General features: G+C 41.7%; 1 protein-coding gene across 8 annotated transcripts in view; it reads right to left on the bottom strand.

The window, feature by feature from the left end:
- The window catches only part of PATZ1 (POZ/BTB and AT hook containing zinc finger 1), a 31,339-nt gene extending 13,406 nt beyond the window's left edge, over positions 1-17,933 (bottom strand). For 3 of the 8 annotated variants that reach the window (XR_012838153.1, XR_012838154.1, XM_075769686.1), the window contains exons 1-5: positions 16,034-17,926; positions 13,552-13,615; positions 10,196-10,267; positions 7,663-7,834; positions 1,795-1,932 (exon numbers count right to left, since the gene is read on the bottom strand). Coding sequence is in view for 6 of the 8 variants with exons in the window: in XM_075769686.1 (XP_075625801.1) it covers positions 1,795-1,932; positions 7,663-7,834; positions 10,196-10,267; positions 13,552-13,615; positions 16,034-17,322 (1,735 nt within the window). In the remaining 2 variants the exon portion in view is untranslated. Of the gene's footprint in view, positions 1-1,794; positions 1,933-7,662; positions 7,835-10,195; positions 10,268-13,551; positions 13,616-16,033 lie in introns of all 8 variants that reach the window. The other 5 variants (XM_075769687.1, XM_075769690.1, XM_075769688.1 and 2 more) reach the window with 5 other exon arrangements.
- Between the last annotated feature and the right edge of the window lie 1,623 nt (positions 17,934-19,556).

Here is a 19,556-nt window from a genome sequence, read left to right as displayed (position 1 = left end):
CACTTGATTTCATTAATGCCTGTCATTCCAGAATGATACACATGTAACATTGCAATCCCTCATATTCTAAAGCCCTTGACCATAGGTCCTCTTTACAAAACACTGGGTTTGCATCAGAGCAACACCAAGGTTTTTATTATGGATTTGTCATGATAATGGGTCTCTGGTTTATATAATACTTTTTTTTTAATCCCAAAGATGTCTCACAACGTTTATACCTCAGGCACTACAAAAGGATGGACCTAATGACAAGTTTTTAACTGTACAAGTCACTCCCACACTTCTGAAATATTGTCGATACTTTGGGGGAGAGCCTAGAAACCTAATAAAGTATAACAGGCTACAGCAAGATGTGAAGAAACCTGGAAATACTCAGCAAAACAGCAGTGAGATACTGCAATTTAAGAAGTGGAATTCCAGCAAGGAACTCTTTTTTTCCAAGTAAAACACTGTTAGAAGTGAACTTCATAATCTAAAATCGTTCCATCTTTAAATACTGTAGTGTGAAACAGGAGAGAGGTGAGGGACACTATTTTAAGACATTTGGACACATATCCTAGCAAAGCCATTGGTATGTTTGGAGTGTTCCCCATTTCCCTCTGGCAGTACGCCAAGAAAGTTTGTCCACACTTTTTACTCAGCGCATATGAATGAGCGTGGGAAACCCAGACATACTCCTTAAACAAGTCTCTGAATACAAATAAGCTGTATCTACTATTAACTCTAAAAGACCAAAGAACCACTTGGCACAACCCAAAAGACAGATTTGCTCTGGACTCAGCATTACAAACCAAACAGGATATGCATGAAACCAATACACCACTGAGCTGGAGTAAATCTCTTGTTAAGTCAGCACACCACCCAAAACCAAAGGGCTTCTGTAGTAACTCTATCAGGACTTCAACAGAAAAAAATTACACAACTGTAGCTTTCCACTGGCACAGACTGTTTAACCCAGCCTGCTGTGTTCTCCTGGGCAAGGAAAAAAACCGTAACTTTTTGGGACAACCATAGTTTTGAAGAATTTTCTGATGTTTCAGCTTCACCAGGAATACTGACAGCTCAAATCAAGAAGCAAAAAGCAAGCAATTCTACATAGATTAACACACAGCTTTAGATATTCAGAAGTTAAATACTCTTTAGCTATTCTTACAATAGTATCTTTTTTCTTTTTTTTTCCAGAAGTTAAATGCAGGTTAAAAAACAAACAAAACAAAAAACCAAAACGCTACTATTATCACCCTCTACCTCTCCTCCCCAACAACAGCATTTAAAAGTGTAAGTTTATCTACAGATAGCTGCAAGGCTCCTCATCAACCTGAGAATGAATATTGCTTTCACCGCTCCAGAATCTTTATGAACTATATTCTGCAGCTCCCCCTTCCTTCACCAGAAATCAGAAGCATCGTTTGACTGACGCAAGATTCAAGTATAGTGGGACTAAGGAACTATCAAGGATTTGCACCCCCACGTCACGCAAAATTCAAATACTGACCGCTCTTAGAAAATGGTCAAGATGAACTAATGTGGCTTTTTCAATCTCTAAAAACAAAGAAGCTGCCTAAAAACTCATGTACCCTTACGTGTCCATCTCTTTCCTCCAGACTTCTTAAATCGGCTATCCAAGGACGGATATTATACTATGTGATGCTCTGTAATTTCTCTGCACCTCCCTAAGCTTGTGACTAGTGTTTTCCCTGTCCTTCGTCCCTCCCCTTTCTCATGCCCAGCCCAACATCCCACAACACAAAGTTCTGCACAGAGCAGCAAGGTGCAGAGCAGCGAGTCTCTTGCCTTTGATGCCATAGGTCCTGACGCAGTGGAACGCTGCTCCCCCATTCGGGATGGGCTCCTGGTGCCTGGAGACCTGGGGAAGGGGAACACCGTGGTGGGTTTTAACATGGACCTTTAAGTAGGAGGCAGAGGAGAAACCTAAACAAGATAAAAGGAGATGAGATCCTGCCACCAGCAAAGACACACATCTGCCTTCCCTGTTCTTTTAATCTTTCTCTTGCTCCTACTCTCTATTACAAAGTTGCCATTATACTAGCTTGACTTCTGGTTACCTGCAACATGCTCAAGGAGGATTCCTAAACATAATCAGGCAATGAATGCAAAGGATACCTTTCATTAGACTTCATTTGCTTTTTGGAAGTCATGATGAAAGAACAGCCTCCTTGAGAAACAAATCCTATGTAAGCAAACCTAGCAGATGACATGAAACTTTCTGGGAAAAAAGGCAGAAGATACATGATACAAAAAGGCATCTATGTCTCTTCCTTTTTTGTGTCGGATTTATTTTAATTAAAAATGCCTTCATCATCTGATAATACTTTGGATGACAGTTCAAATTCGTTTAGTTTACGTTGTTAAGATTTGAAGGAATGCCATTTAGTAACACGCCTCTTAGGTATTTAGTGTGCTTTCCCCTTAGGTTTCTAGCATTTAGTGACTCCTAGAAGGCAGAAAGCTAAAACTACTGAGCTTTTAAGGTACACAATTTTGTTCTGTAGTAGTTTTTGAAAAACATTTCCTCTGTTCAGCTCATTCTGAGTTTAAAAAAAAATACTAAAACTAAAAAAATTAAATGTCAATATTTCTATTAGCTCTGATCTAAGCCCAAGCCACTGAAATTAAAAACAAGTATTTCAAACAACTGATTTCTGAACAAAACAGTCTTTTACATTTGTGCATGTACTTTTTAAAATTGTTTTTGAAGTCTCACAAATATGGCCTTTTCCTTTAATGTAATAAATTCTCTCACATATATTTTGGAATGTTTTTAAATTCAGTTTTAATAAGATTTGCAATTAATACTAGTACATTTAGACCATATATGAGGTACAAGGAGGACAGAGTTTTAATGACATCCTACACAGGTAAGCCTATCAACAATCATCTTAATTTTCCATTAAATGTTGAACAGAATATTATAGCACTGTCATGTTAGAAACATTTTCCTTTAACAATTGAGAACCCAAGTTTCACCATCACAGAGAGTTCCAGGTTCCCTTCCTGGATAGAGAAAACCCAAGACCTAGATTAATTTTTTTAACCAATACAGCATTTACAGCACAAGCCCTTGCAAGAGAACTTTCATATCAATGCTTCACTTTAAATATCAATAGATATACTATGGTAAAGCCATTTTTATAGTGATATAACTTCATTTACATTTGATGATATATATCTTAGGAAGGATGCAAAACCAATACTGGCACACCTCTCTGGGGTGGATTTTCTGATAGCAGCTATTAGTTTCAGGTGCTGAATTTAATAATGAATGTGGCTTTAGACCAGAATTCCCTGTGCCTACCCAACAGAATATCCCTCTATCCAGACTTCTTCAAAGCCAGGATCAAAGAATATTCAGGGGTTATTAAGAATTATATATACAGGACCTGCAGAGCAAGACAAAACTCCACAGCAACCTGCTGAGGGGTAAAAAGGGCAGGTTGCTGAGAATGAATTAGACATAGTTACTGCAGACCCTTGAGTTGAAGATAAAGTAAAGAAAAGCAGATACATCACAATTGAAGAAACCAAGAATGTATGACTCTCAAAATACAATGGAGCAGAATCACCTAGGCCAAGTCATCCAGAGAATTAATGCACGGATATTATACTCCAAAATAGTGCAAGACCTACCCTCGGACACAGAATATCTCGCTGGGCCACAAGAGAATATATTTTTCCAAATACTAAAAATTCAGTGAGGACATGGAAAGAACCAGTAGACTGATAGAGAAAAGGACACAATGTACAGATATAATGGTGATACTTCCAATTACAAGGTACTTCCCTCATTTCATACATGTGTCTAATACCACATGCATGCTGAGATGAGCCTCTTTATGTCGCAAAGCATTAAAATCTCACTGCCAACCAATAACAAAGGATTACATACAGGTATTCAGTGTTTTTCTATACTACAATTGACACAGGAAAATCTGAAGTTGTAATCTCTGCTATACAACATTTTTTGTGAACTCTGCAATTCTATTTGTAGAATACAATGTTTTATAGAATGAAAACTGCCTGCAAAGAGTGTTAGCTCCCCTTTATGCACTTGGCAGATGAACATGTGAGTCATCAACTTCCATCAAAGCAGTAAGAATGCCAACTGCTTCATAGGAAACTGTTTAAAGTGAGATTTTTTTTTTTTTTTTTTTGCTTTTATCCTAATTTTTTTCTGAAGCACTTAGTAGCGGCCTTTTTTTTCCCCCACCAGACCTTAATTATGGATGCCTGTGCTGGGAAGATGGGGGATTCATAGACAATAATCCTTTACTTTTAAAAACCTCTTTAAAAACAGAGTCAGGCTAATGCAGAGGATAAAGTGGCAGTATTTTTCAAAGAAGGCATGTATTTATTGCTTTACCCATACACATCTCTCAGCTTTGCAGATCAGATTATTTCTTCATACCAGAGGAACCAACATTAAAAACATGCATAGAGAGGAAATGATCTGCTTTACATAAATGGGACCTATCCCTTGATCTCTTAGATAACATCTATAAGAAGACAGACTACAAAAAAAATTGCAGGATGCTCCTTTTTCAAAAATTCTAATTTGGATTTAGCTAGAACATCTGCAGAATGTGTCTTGCTTTAATCAAATCTGTATCCACCATGAAATACACAAGAATTCATCTTATTGTAAAAAAAAATTCCATCTAACTTGTAATTGGAATATTCATCCTTCTCCTAAATAATTTGATTTCTGTGAAACAAACAATGCGTATGTGTCTGAAACAGAAAATCAATCTACTGAGTTGCACGTTATTACAAAGTACCAGTTCTGGACTTGCCGAAGTCATTAATCTCTTAAGTTCTTTGAAAAAGCCCACACAAGCAAATAAAGTTCCTAAGGATGGTAATAGAAGATTATGTAACAAAGCAGGAGCTGGTCTTTTTTATTTAAACTGATTAAAGAGAATTTGTCTTAAAAAGTAAGGATTGAGGATTAGTTTTCATAAGCACGTTTTAGATGAATTCTTTAAAAAAAAAAAACCAAAACAAAAAACCCCAAACCAACCCCAACAACAACAAAAAAAAACCCAAACAGAAAATCCCAGAAAAAAACATTGCACAGTTTCCCTCATTTAACAAGATTTAATTACTTCCATAATTATTCTAAGCATAAAGACCCTAAGTAAGAAAATAACCTGGAAAAAACATCAAATCACAGATGGTAATTTTTGGACATTATACTGCCATTTTGTTAAATAAATAAATAAATAAAATCAGCAAATGAGTACATGCATGACATGGCAAACCAGTGGCTACTGCTTTCAGTCAGGTACCGAGTTCCCCATCTCCTAAATCCATTAAACCTTTAAAAGAACATGAGACACTCAATTAAGTTCCACAGAAAAGCCCTCAGTCTGATGGGATAAACTGAGGGATTCTAAGCTCTGTTGTTAACACCAGGATATGTTCAGCTGTGTAAGAGTCACCTTTTCATCCACTTTTTTTTTTTTTTTTTGGAGGGTCAACATCCAAAATTCTCTCTATAAGCAGCTTGAGTATTCTTGCTTGCCAATTGCTATATCCAGAGCTAGCTAAGTTCCAACTAAAAAATACACCAGCATGTTAGCTGAGGGAAAAATAAAACAAAATCCCATTGCACAAGCACCATAGCCACGGCACAAACACCATAGCCACGGCACAATCACAGCTGGGGGGATGACGCATACCAATGGCTACCGAATAGCTGTTTCTAATCCAGAAATTTTCCACTATACTTCATCTTACCAGGCTCTACAATTTAAAAGATATCTATTTAAAACAATGAACATTATAATTTGATTCTAGAACACTTTGGATTAAAAATTCTGCTGTCATGGATCATAAATCCATAATCAAAAGTCAGAGCATATAACAGTGAGTTCATAACATAGCTGTTTGACAAACAGTCTGCAACTTCCCTTTCCTATGAATTTTAACACTGGGTAGATATTTAACAATAATTCAGCAGATTAATTACGTTTTCTAAGCGCTGATGTAAACTGAAATTCGCAGCAGACTAAATTCTGACAACACATCAAATACACAAACTGTTAAGAACAAAGTCGTTGCTTAAAGTTTGCTGCACAATGGGTTTCCTATCCTTCTACAGAGAAATATCTATTTTATTTAAGTTTCCACTATACATTTAAACCTGTAAAATGTGAATAAACCATTTAGTCATTTCATTGTTTGAATGCCAGATCTGTCTTTGTGATGCTGGCTGAATTTCAAAAGAGCTGCAGTGACATCCAGTGGTAGTTAAGTTGAAACTCAAGCCTACAAATCTTGGAAACAAGATAGACAATTCCTCCCAACCCATGAGTCTGTTTGGCACCATGTTCAACTGAAGGAGAGCAGGATAGCACCTGGATCTTGGATAGCATCTTCCATGTTGTTACCACATAAGAAAGGATAAGCTTAAGCACTTTTTCAGAAGATAGGCCTTCAGCTGAAAAGAGGCCAAGCTTCATTTCGTATCATCTACCTAGAGCTTTAGAATCTGAAGATTTTCAATCCAGATGCCTTTTCCACTCAAACTGTAAACATCACTTTCAGGACCTAACAGACACTTCAACCACTGGAAATACCTCCCTTGCAATGTAATGTCTCTCATTGCTCATCGACTCCTAGTCGTCCAAAAGCTCCCTGTACAGTCCTCACATTAAATACAAAAGATTTCACCTCTCTTGAATTAGAAAAGGGAACACACATCATAAAAAAATGACTCATCAGAAAAAACAACATCCCAAAACACAGCAGTGACCTCTTCCTACACTTACTAGGTATGTGTACCTGTGTAAGCCAATATATTGTGAAGTTGTGTATTAATCATTCAAAATAAAGACATCAATAAGTCAAAATTATTTTTCCAGCTTGCCTTAGATCCCACAAAGCCTAGATTTACAACTCTCTCCAACTGAAGAGTATCACAAACAGATGCAAAAGCTTCAAAATTTCTTAGTCATATGGTTTGATTTTAGGTACTCCTGAGAAGAGCAGGGAGGTGGACTCAATGATCTTTGTATGTCTCTTCCAACTTGAGATATTCTATGATTCTATGAAAAGCTGTATTCATACAAATAAAGGAAAAGCACATTTCTAGTGCTCTTTACAAACTTTGTTTTAGAAATGTACATTATCACAAAGCAATTTCTTGGGTAAGAGGAGAAGCAGCTTGACTCTACTGCTGCACCAGGAGGTTAAGAGAGACTGATAACATAATGTAGATATTTTTTTATGTACAGTCTATAATTTTCCACTTGGTGCATACTTCAAAGATTCTTCTTTCAAAATGAATGCAAGGACTCAAGGCTAACCAGATATCGAAAAAAGGTGTATGGTGAACAGCGGCAAGGTTATATCATGGTTATTTTATAGGGATCTGGCTATTTAGCAAATAAAATTCTTAAAACTGCAGAGAAACAATTAGCTTCAGATTTAAACTGAGTTTCTTCAGGAACTATCAGCCATGTAAAAAGGCCAGACCTACAGCTCCATCAGTTTCAAGGTTAAGTTTTCAGTAAGAAAAACAAAGAATATGTACGCGTATATGGTATAACCTCCTCCTGCTGCAGACAGAGTCATGTAGCCTTAAGCTTCCCTCAAGTGTTGTCCCATCCCACTGAAATAAAAAAATAGTTTCTTCATTACCTCGGTTACAGATAGTGCAGAAATTGCTTGGTCCTTCGCTATGTTTCTTCAAATGATCTGCCATATATGCTGCTCGCAAGTACTTCCCACACACCTGGCATGGAACTTTGTCTTCATGACATGCTAGGTGTGAGCGCAGCCGGTCACGAGTGGCAAAGGAAGCATTACAAGTCTGCAGGTATAATGAGAACCATGTGACTCATCAACTCTGCTAAAAGCACTGATATTGTCGAATATACTTAGTATTGTTTAGAGTAAATACCTTAGACCCTGTGCAAACACACAAATGACATAATGCACGAGCCATTTTCCCACAAATAAAAAATTCCAATCAGCAACATACTGCACGAGATGCAATGTTACTACTCAGAAGAATTAAGAAAGCAAGAAAACAGCTCTAACATACTACAGACAGTAAAACTTAAATCAAGATAGAGTTGTAAGGCCTTAGCTCCTCTCTGAGGATCAAGATACTAAAACTTTAAGTAGTATTTAATAAAAGAAATAGCACAAACCACTTCATTCAATTTACAGTAAATTCTGCCATTTCACTGAGTCATTACAATCATTTTGGACCACTCAAAATGTCCCCTCTGTTATGGTCCTCAATTTTACTCTTTGATCTGATCAATCTAACTTCAGTACACAAGAATCCCTTTGGAGTATGAAGACATACAAACAAAGCATCAGAGAATTGGCTGGGATGAGAGTATGACAAAAGACAGTAAAGGAGCCATCCTGGTATCCACAATAGCAGTGCAGACAAACCATAGAAGTGAAGCCTCAGAACTGAGCAGGTATCAAAATAACTGCATAACACCGTAATCTGTTTATAACTTACCCCTGATCAAGGCATCATATTCCACTTTCTACCATGAAACAAGCTTGATTTGGCATAAGATAATATTCATTCTACTTGTCCACTTCCCAGATATAATCCATATGATAAGTGAAGGCTCCCTCCCATTTTTATAATCATAGCAATTGGCAGGCATACATGTATATAGCCTACTACAACAGCCTGCCAGTTCTGAAAGGCTTGCTGCATCTCTAACATGAAGGAAAATAAATCACCAACAACACACTGTACAAGTTATTAAAAATATAGCCTGAAACCATTGCTCACAAGTGCAAGAGGAAAAACAAATGAAAACATAGGCTAGAATGACCACACCGAGCAGGCAACAGTGACATTCAAGAGTGTACACTGTTTCATTTATACCACCTTTATATAAAAGAACACAGTTTTAAGATGTATAACCAGAACCCCCTAAAAGATAATATGAGACTATTAAGTGACTTGGGAACTGGATATATTCTGTCTCTTCAAGTATCAGTGTGTAATTAAACAACTGTTTCAACAGAGATAGACTTGTTAAAAATAACAATCCTAGTAAAATTACAAAATTATAACGTCAAATAAGTGAAATAAGGGGATAACCCATGTAATTTTATATCATTTAGTTAATCAAGAGCTTAATCCAAAAAACACTTAAGGCAACTGAAAAGTACCTATGAATTTCAACAGGCTTTACACTCATTTGATCCTATGAGATGCTTAAGTGTGGTAAACTCCCACAGAGCTGAGGCTACTCTGCAGCAAGCACAAGACTTAGCACCTCAGAGGATCAGGACTTAATGAACTTAAAAAACTTAAAAAGACAACAGTAAAATTATCTGGATTTCTGTGATCTATACAGTTTAACTAAGCTCACCAGACAAAGATTCACAAATCACAAGTAGTGAAGATTAAGATCCTTGAACATGAAAGACTTGTCTTAATTTGAAATCTCAGTACACAGCACTGAGCAAAACAGGTACAGCTTTCACTTACTAAAATGTTCTTAAACACTCATTTAAGGCAGGATTCTAGCACTGATACTAATCAATCTGTTGGATATCAACTGAAGATAGATATCTAGACAATCAAAGATGACAGCCAAGAGATCCATCATTGATAAGTCTAAAATTACTGAGCCACAGTAATACAAAAGCATTGGGGGTGCATTAGTTGATGAAGCAGACCAGAGACAAACCACATAAATACAGGGATGCCAGAAGTAAAACCGTAGCTGTCCCATATTGAACTTAGCAAGTCGAAAGCTTAAGAAAAGGCAATATAATCAGTTCTGTGTTTGATTTCTCACTCTTGCTGCTGAGTTGTGCAAAGTTCGCCTTTGGAAAAGCTATATAGTAAATATATCTGCGAAGAAGCTTAAAAAAAAAAAAAATTAAGTCCAGTGGAGAAAGCAAGAACCAGTTTAGCTGAATCATAACAATGGGAGACAGGACTAGGTTTAAAGAAAACCCCAAAGTTAATATTCAAATAGTTAATATTTATAAAAGGTATAGAGAAAAAAAAAAGTTTTATTTTACAAAAGATGTAAAGTGCTAAATGAGTGCTAAGTATTTATCATTAATTGTTAATCATAGAAGAAAACTCTCCAGTGCTTTCCTATTAAGCATTGCACAGGTATATAAATAGATCAAAAAGAATATATATAAAGTTTAAAAAACATTGTTTAAGAAATACCTCTTGAAGTTTCAACTTTTCTATGGATGTGGATGTCTCTGAGCTTATTCCATGGTGGCTGCCATTTTCCTGCTAATAGGCAGGAAGTAAGAGAAATTAGGACAGGAAGAAACTCATTCTGCATTGAAATCAATGGGAAAAGCACTGGACTTGGGATGCCAATTTTAAGTTTACTTAAACAAATAGATTTTTTTCTTTGTCAAAAGTTGTGCTTTAATTTAACCTGCATTTTTCTCCTTTTTATTTAAATCGCCAGAAGAACAACCTGTCTCTTGTCTCTGAGAAGGAACAAACTTCTGTTTTTTCCCCTTGTTCTTTCATGTCCACAGATTTTCAGGTCACTGTTTCCTCCCGAACTGCAGCCTAACTTTCCTACCATTCACACTCCAAAGCCAACAACCCAGCTTCACCCCTTCCCATGACAAGTTAGCAAACTGAGCTATCCCGTTATGGCCAGAAAACTGACTTACCCTGTCTCCTACATCCAGAAATCAACTGTCAAATTAAAAAAAAAAAAAAAAAAAAAGAAAAAGAAAAAAAAATCACCAGTGCAACAATCAGGAGAAAAGATCCAGAGTGCCATTTGGTGTCTTGTCTGGACACCAAAGCAACTTCTTGGATCTGATCTCTGTGCTGCCTTGGCTCTGTGGACGCCTTCCCTATTCTGAGTGTACTTTAACAGTAATGAAAAAGCTGGAATCAGGTGGTTGTCTGGCATCAGGTGCTACAGGTGCTGGAACTTCAGATAGTTTTTCAAAGATCTGTGAAGCAGAGCCATTATTTTAGGGGGATGAGTGCAGGACTACATGCTGAGCACTGAAAACTATAGCTGTTGCAGTGAAGTTCAGCTTACAATTGTCCTGCTTCTCACAGTTTCATTTTATTTATTCTGAAGTTGGGCTGACACCTTCACGCTTTTGTTTTGGTAGTCCAAAATTGTACCATGATGCCACATCAACAAAACATTACATATTCACTGGTTTGCCAAGATACATGAGGGCTCACGTAAATGGCCAGTGAATTTTGTTTAAATAATAACAGAGCACCACTTCCAAGAATGCCATTACCATACAAGATTCTGAAAAGCTTTTCTGTTTACTGACAGAATATTTCTCTTTTGCAGTCAACATAAACAAAGCATGACAATAACAGCAATTTTCAACAGGAACTCAACAGCTTCAAAAAGCATGCGCAATGCTGTTCAGGCTACTCTCATAGGGAGCTAATTTGCCAAACAACGCCAATGGAAAAAGAGAATGGAAAATCAGCATGCCAATATTAAGCTATTTTCCTTTTTAGTGGCCAGATTCTGTGTTTAGATACACGTCATGGAACAGAAGTGTTACTGGTTATGAGATAACCACAAGGAAAATTTTATCAATTTATGTATCAGCTTTCAGATTTGAAACAAATTTTCAGTGTGCTAGCATCCCTTCTGTGGTTTGTACCACGTATATCAGATCTGTGCATATTTAAGAAGACCTTCTACATCTGACAGGTTATTATAAAGTAGTTTTTGCAAAGACACACAACAACTCTTTAACAAATTTTATACATCTTAAGATTGACCAAAAAAGTAACTTTGCAGGGTTAAGCAGTCAAAAATCAAGCCTGAATGACAACCTCAACTCTGTCCTGATGCTTGTAACCTATAGCCCATACCTTTTAACTCAAATGAAGAGTGCATGCAGTATTACAGCACTTTAAACAACACACAATGAGAAAGACTGCTCTTAGAAATTCCTATCACAAAATACATGTGTGCAAGGAGACGGAGTTGAGCTTGGCTGTGCAATCTTAGCTTCCATATTTCTTGACTTTCTCGCTGATTCACACTTAAGAGTTTGTATTTAATAGTCTTAATCAGAAAACTATTAAAAAATTATCAGTATCAGCTGGCAAAGGACAATCCATGTCTATCAACATTATTCATAAACTGTGTTCATTCAGTAATCTTGATATCAACTGGCAAAAGACTTAGGAGTTTCTGTTTATGTTGGGACCTAAACATTGATTTTCATACTTGCACACAAATACATGCTTATGGAAAAAACTGGTAGTTACCTTCAGTTCACCCACCCAGACCCCTTGCTATCCCCAAATTGTGGAGTCTTTATGAGTGGAAATTTCCGATTTATACAAATCTGTAGCCCTTAAATCATACTAGTAAGCTTAAACCAATCTAAGGCTTTATATAGGATATGCAGTTAAATCAATGTGAAGGCTCTATGGCCTGATTTTCAAAAGTGTTGGGCTTCCACAGATAATATGGAGGTCAACAGAAACCTTTAGATAGCTCTGTATGTCTGAATAACTGTCCACTGGATTATTAAAGTTGCAAAATACTTCAAAACTCTCACAATTTGGAGGAAACAGGAGAGGTGTGTCAAGAGATGGGGATAAAACGTAGATCAGGAGGCAGCAGTCATGTAGGATTGACGAGGTTCATGAAATGTGGTTAAAAATTTTAGGAGAAAAAAGTCCTCTAACCTTCACTGTCTTCAAAGAAAATTAAAATTATCTTGCTCCAACTTTCTTTAAATAAATACTTAAATAAATCTTTCTTCAGAGACCAAGCATGGAGACTGTTAGCCCAACAAATGTTTTAGATGTTTGCCCAACAACTATGTGAAGGCAGTGGGTGATAGTGGAAGCTGATTCTCAACTTTGGGTTTACTTAATACTTCCAGGCACCTTTTAAATCTCTCTACAAATGAATTACAAAATATCTTCCTTGATTTTATCTTTCAAACCCTAATGAATAATTCATTAACTGTAAAAAAACTATATACAACATTATGACATATTTCAAAGAATACTGTGATGCTGTTATGTATATTCTCCCTGGGATAAAAAAAAGCTTCCAATTTTGCTCAGTGCAATGTTCTGAAGGCTATGGTGATTAAAAAAAGAGTACATTGGAAACTTATGATAATTTACCAATTTTATTCGAAATTACTCTTAAAAAAAATGAAATTGGCATTGGAGTCTCCTATTGGCACCAACTACAATTAAAAAAAAAAGGGGTGGTGGTGGTGGAGGGAATCATTTGTGATGTTGACTCTAAGCCCAGGGACAAGGTGGCTGGGTAAGAGATCTAGGTTGAAACTGGGATAGAGCAGTAGGGAAGAACATCTGGTAGAAGGAGAGGGAGGCAGGAGGACCAAAGCTGACAAAAGGGGCTGAGGTACGGGAGGGATGTAAAGCTGCTGTCACTGTTGAACGCTGTTATTTACAAACATTTATCCCAATTCACACATACATGGGATTTTTACTGATACTTCGTAATTCTCTGCACACATAAATGCAATGCCAAAGATTACCCATACATCAGTCTGAACCCCTCCAGCTCCTACCTGACACTTGTGAGGTCTCTCTGAGGTATGCACCTGTTTGATGTGTCCGTTCAAGTGGTCTGGCCTTAAAAGAAAATACACATAAGCACACTTAAAACAAATACTAAAAAGAAACTTACAATTTTAACCAAAAAAACCAAAAACAACAACAAAAAAAAAAAAGGTAAGATCCCAGTGGTGGATCTATTACAAATGTAGTGATATTTAACTTTCCAAGAACCAGACCACCAACAACTGGGACTCTACCTTGACAAGTACCCTCTCCAACTTGCTAAAAAGGCAGCATTTTCTCAGGAAGAAATGATGACTGAATGATCAGAGAAAATAGGAAATACAAGCTACAATTTTCAAGCCTGCATGTCCCCTTCCAAAAATCCTATTTGGATCTTGACAATCAGGGCACTTTGATTTACAGTTGCTGAATATTTGAAAATCAGACCCTTTTGGTTTACGTCTCAAACACGGATGTAAGAAGCCAACTTTAAGCACCTCTGTGCAAAAAGACCGATTCTAAACTCTGCTGCTGTGACACAATTTCCATCAAGACAAAAAAAAGACTGTCCTAACTCACAACTTGGTGGGGAGACTGCATTAATACAAATAAAGTCCTCTGAAAGTCCCAACTAGAAGGTGCAATGGAAGAGCAAATTATTACTCAAAAAAAAAAGTTAGATCATTCTTCACAATCAGTAAAGCCTACTTTGAAGAAGACAGAACTGAATAGCTGCAGATTTTCCTGGTGGGAGTTTCTCCTATTGGGAATAAAGCTTTTCATTGTATCAGGCCAAAACTGCTTGGAAACAAGTTCTCCACCCTCTCCTCCCCCAACTTTCCAGCTGCACCAATGAGAGGACGCGGGATGGAATTCACGCACTGCAGAAAGAAAATAGACTGAACTTTGCAGTCAGGCTGTTAAACCTGATGCTCCAGCAAGGGGGCTGGAGCAGAGTAACCGGAAAGACTGGTTGGGGGTCCTTCTAGGTACCTCAAGCCTAGCAACCTCACGTGCTGCGTTGCTGAATGAAGGAAAGGATACTAAAATTAGACATCGCACTTCCAACTTCCTTTGGCTGCTCCTATGACTGAATACTGAAACTTAAAGAAAGAGTCTCTATGTTTCATTCATACTCTGATTTTACAAAGATGTGCAGACATTTGTGTTGTTTACTTTTATGGACAGCATTCCTGCCTGTTCACATTAACTTACTAGGAAGAATGAAAACTCAACATGTATGTTTCACTTTCCCTTGTTTACAAAAAGCTTTCATACAGTAACAGCAGAAAACTTTAAGTGTGAATAAAAATAATAAAAATCGGCAGATGATCTCAGGCAGCACTACAAGAAATATACTTTCACTTCTACCTACAGATGAAATTTTCATTTTTTGACTTTCTATCACTAAATTTGCAGTCCTTATGACGATGCACCCCTCATCATTGCTAATGTAAAAAAAAAAAAAAAGCGTCTACATTTTCTTAATGTATTTCAGTAACAAAAAGTCCCTCTATCAAAAAGAGAGCTAGAAGGGGCACATTTTATAGCTGGGACAATTCTAGCCCTAGTAGCCTTTTGATTTGTTTTCATATCTTGATTCCTTCCCTCCTGTTAGAGCAAATCTACTGCTGTAGAAAATCGTTGCTGCTACAAAAGTAATACAGAGTGTAGGCATCCCCCTCCCCCCACTACTTCTAGTCTCAAAGTGAGCATCAAACCTCCAAGAGAGTTTCAAATTCATTAACTCAGACCGTAAGATACCGCTAACACGACTATGCGTATCAAACTACTTATTAAATTAACTCCCACAAACAGCGACAACAAAAAATCAGCAACATTAAATGCACAGATCTTACGTATGTTGCAGGGCAGAAACAGGATCCCCTTCAGAAGGATGTAAACCCAAAGGACACAAAGATCATGTATTAAAAGATACTTGATGCTGCAGCCTTTGAAATCTCACCTCTTCCTTCACATTTGGGTGATAAAAAACATTACGAACTAAGAGAAATGAAGGGAAGTTAAGAAAAAGAAAATTTAAAATGGATACGAGAAAAATAATAATCTTGAGATGTATTAATATTTTGCACTTCAACAGCACCTTCAAACTACCTACAAATCAGTAGTCTCAAGACACTTATGTGAGGTAGGTAATTATTGCAATACTCATTTCACAGAAGAGTCATTTGAGGGAGAGACTAACTGATTTGCCCAAGGACACGCATACATCAAGCCTGGGACAAAGCTGGGAACGTTACCCAGAAGCCAGCTGACTCCCAGTTCTATGTCTTAATTACTTTCAAACCCTTTCAAGAGACTGTAGAACAGCATCCCAGCAGAAATGATGGAAGTCTCCTTTCTCGAAACATTTTAAAATGGAACCGTCAAACTATCCTAAATACAAATTGTTCTTGTTTCCCAATGGACAGGAAAGACAACTTCCTAGGTCTCCACTTGTGTCTATGGTCCTCGTAAGTACTCTCTTACCTGGAAAAGCCTTTTCCACAGCTCTGGCAGATGTACGGCTTTCCCACAGAGCCATCGTGGGATCGAACATGATAGGACATCCTGTCTTTTCGCTTGAACCGTAAGCCACACACTGGACAAGAGTAAGGCTTCTCGCCAGAGTGTGACAGCTTGTGCCGATTCAGGTGGTACACATCCCGAAAAATCTTGCCACAGATCTCACAGGCCACCTGTTTCCTCGTCCTGCTTCTTTTTCGGGGTGCATCGGGGTCATCCTGACCAGGGACACCATTTTCACCCAGTCTTGGGGGTGGGATGTCTATGTAGCCCAGCTGTAAGCTTGTCACCCCATGTTGAGCCTCATGCTGACGAAGACGATTAGCATCCGTAAATACTTTCCCACAGAGGCCACAAGGCAGGATACCAGCCTCTCGCAGCCCCCCTGGGGTACCGAACATCATAGAGTCCAAGAGATTGGCTTTACGGGGTCGCCCTCTGCCCCTCTTGGTGCTTAAAGTGGGGGCACTAGCAGCAACATTCTGGAAGGGTGAGGCCAGCAGTGGTGGGGACAGAGGTCCTGCCACCATGGGCAGGCGGTCCACACCCTGCAGGACAGGTAGAGAGGACTGCGCGGCAGTGAGCGCAGCCCGCGTGGCCTCATCTTCAGGCATACCAGCAATGCCGTTGCCATTGGGTGCCAAAGTGGCACCGTTGGTCATGTCAAGAGGGAAGCCGAGGTCCGCAGCCCCTGGACGGAAAAGCATAATGTCGGGGCGCGCAGGGGGCACCAGGATCTGCACGTTGGACTGTTTGATGACCTCCTGGCAGATGTCAATCACAGAGCGCATCAGCAGGAACTTGGCGGCCGTCATGAGCTCCGGGAAGCTCTCCAGCCGGACCACGATGCGCGACGTGTAGGCGAAGTCCAGGATGTCTCCGAACACCTTGGAGCTGATGGTGTGCATCTCCAGCTCCCGCCCGCCCCCGGGGGCCCCGCCGGCCGCCGCCGCAGCCCCGCCGGCCGCCGCCGCCTCCGTCGCGCCCCCCTCCGCGCCGCCACCGCCGCCACCTGCCCCGTCGCCCAGCTGCGCGCTGAACACCGACTCGAAGTACTCGCTGCAAGCGGCCAGCACCGCCCGGTGCGCCGGGAAGCTCTCGTCGCCCACGCGCAGGAGCACGTCGCAGAAGCGGCCGCCGTTCTTGCGCTGCTGGTTGAGGCTGTGCAGCATGTCGGCGCTGTGCCGGCTCACCTGGTACGTGTAGCAGCCCGACGAGGGGCCGCAGGCGGCGGCCTCGCTCACCCGCTCCATGGGGCTGCGCTGCCCCGCTGGCGCCCGCAGGGGGCGCGCGCTCTCAGGCCGCCCGGCGGCGCGCGCCGCCTCCTCCTCCCCGCCCCTGTCCGGGCCGACGGCGGCGGCGCGCGCTGCGCTCCCTGCACAGCGCGAGGGGATTGCAGGGGGGGCGAGACAAAAGGCTCGGGCGGCGGAGGGGCGCGCGCCGCGCGGGGCCGCCGCGGCCGCCGACGCGCGAGCTCCGCCCGGGCCCGGCCGCCACGAGGCGCTGCGGCCGCGGAGGCCGCCGCGGGAAGGGGCGTGCGCGGCGCGGCTGCAGCGAGCCGAGAGGGAGGGGGCTCCGGCGGCTGCGGCTCCGGGCTGCCGGCTCCGTCCGTCCCTGTGTGTTTGGAGCGGAGGAAAGATGGCAGCGGCTGCACTTCCTCTTGCACTTTCACCCCTGGGGGGAGGAGAAGGAGGGGGCGATACCACCCCCCCTACAAAAATCCAGCGGGGGCCCCCCGGCTGCTGCTCCCCGACCAAGCGTCGCCGCCGCCGGCTCCGGTCCGGGCCCCGCCCGCGTCGCTGCACCCGCACCACCGACGCCGCAAACTTTTCTCTCTTCTTTGGCCGAGAAGACCCCCACCCTATTCATAAAGACCCCCCCTCCAGCCACTCGGGCTCCCCCCTGCCCCCCCGCTTCCTGCCCCCCTCCCTCCCCGCATCCGCCAATGCAAGAGCAGCCAGAGCCAGCAGGCCGGCCCCCACCCCGCCCGCCCGCGGGGGCTGGGGGCTGCAGTCTCCCCCTTCCCCAGCACCGATCCTCCAATGCCGAGCCGGCAGCGAGGCCCCCGCCCGCGGCACACGGGGGCGGCGGGGCTGCGCTCGCCCCCTCCCCCAAATATCCGGGCTGTAGCTAGCCCCCCAGGCCCCCCTCCCGCCGGAGAGAGAAGGAGGGGCCGGCGGGGGATGGGGGGGGGGGGCTGCAGGCAACCTCCCCCCCTCCCCAGGCGCAAATCGTCCAATGCAAACCCTCCCGGAGCTGCAGAGGCGCAGAGCGGCCCCCACCTCCTCGCCTCGCCTGAGGAGAGCCGATCCCAGAGGGGCCAGGGGCTGCAGAGCAGAGCGGCCTCCCCCCGCTCTTTCATTGCAATTCTCACCCCCACCCCCCCCCGTACCAGGATCAACTCTCAGCCTGACTAAAAAGAGCGAGGCGCCGGCATTGTGGGGGAGGGAAAGGGTACAGCGGGAATTCTTCCCGAGCAAAAATGCCCTCCTCTCGGGAGCAGTCGGGAGAAACGGTACCCGCGGGCCGGGGGCTGCGGGAGGCACGGGCAATTGCACGGCCCCGAGTGCCTGCCTCCATGTTGGGGGAACTGCTGCCCCGCTGAGCCTCGTGCTGCCCGGGGCTTCCCTCGGGTCCAAGCACACCCCACGCTGCAGGAGTCCGCTGCCCTGAAGTTAGCCTTCCCGGGCCCTCGGTTAACACTCCAAACGCACCGCTCTACTTCACTGGCGGGGCTGCTTGGACTGTCCTAGTGCTGAATCTTCCCCGTGTGCTCAAGGTCTCTCTATGAAGCGCTTCTCTTTCAACATCATCATCATTACTCATTTTCAGCTGAATTTTGCTTTCTGTCTCACAGAAGAATTTTTCTCTACTTTGGGAGAAATGCCCCCCCCCACACACTTTCAAAGCAGAGTTCTTTGTTTTGTTAAAGACAATACTTTTTAAAGTGTTCAAGGGCACTTTTTTGCATTTGTAAAATCAAGCCTAATTAAGAATCCTTGGATGACCTATTCGCAATCCAGTATCGTCACTTAAACTATTCTGTGGAAAATACTGAACTTAGCACATGCGAGGGCATCACAAACTACACAGCCTTCCAAGAGCTCGAACCCAGCTCTTGAATTAAATAGTGATGGAACTGAAAAAGCATTCTGGGTACTGATGTGCAAATGAGCGCACCAAGCTTCCAACTTCCAAAATGCAACATTACATTAACACTTAGGGCCACAGTGCCCTCAGCCTGTACACTGGATTTCTCCAGCTTTTGATAGGAACTGTTTGTCTACACTGCAGGCAGAATATTAACAGTAGCTTTTTATTACTGTGTTATGCATGCACACCCCTTGATATGAACATGTATTTTTAGAAATTTGAGGTTGTCTGAGTGGTAGCAGTTCTGATGAACCCAGCTCAAATACACCGTATTATATAGATAATGAAGTGCTCACATTCCGTAAGTCTGGTTGTGTGCCACAAACACAAGAGC

Source organism: Balearica regulorum, chromosome 17 (genome assembly GCF_011004875.1).
Source record: "Balearica regulorum gibbericeps isolate bBalReg1 chromosome 17, bBalReg1.pri, whole genome shotgun sequence".
Lineage (NCBI taxonomy): Eukaryota > Metazoa > Chordata > Aves > Gruiformes > Gruidae > Balearica > Balearica regulorum.
Note: the sequence above shows the minus strand (reverse complement) of the source record. Positions and strands in the feature narration are given on the sequence as shown.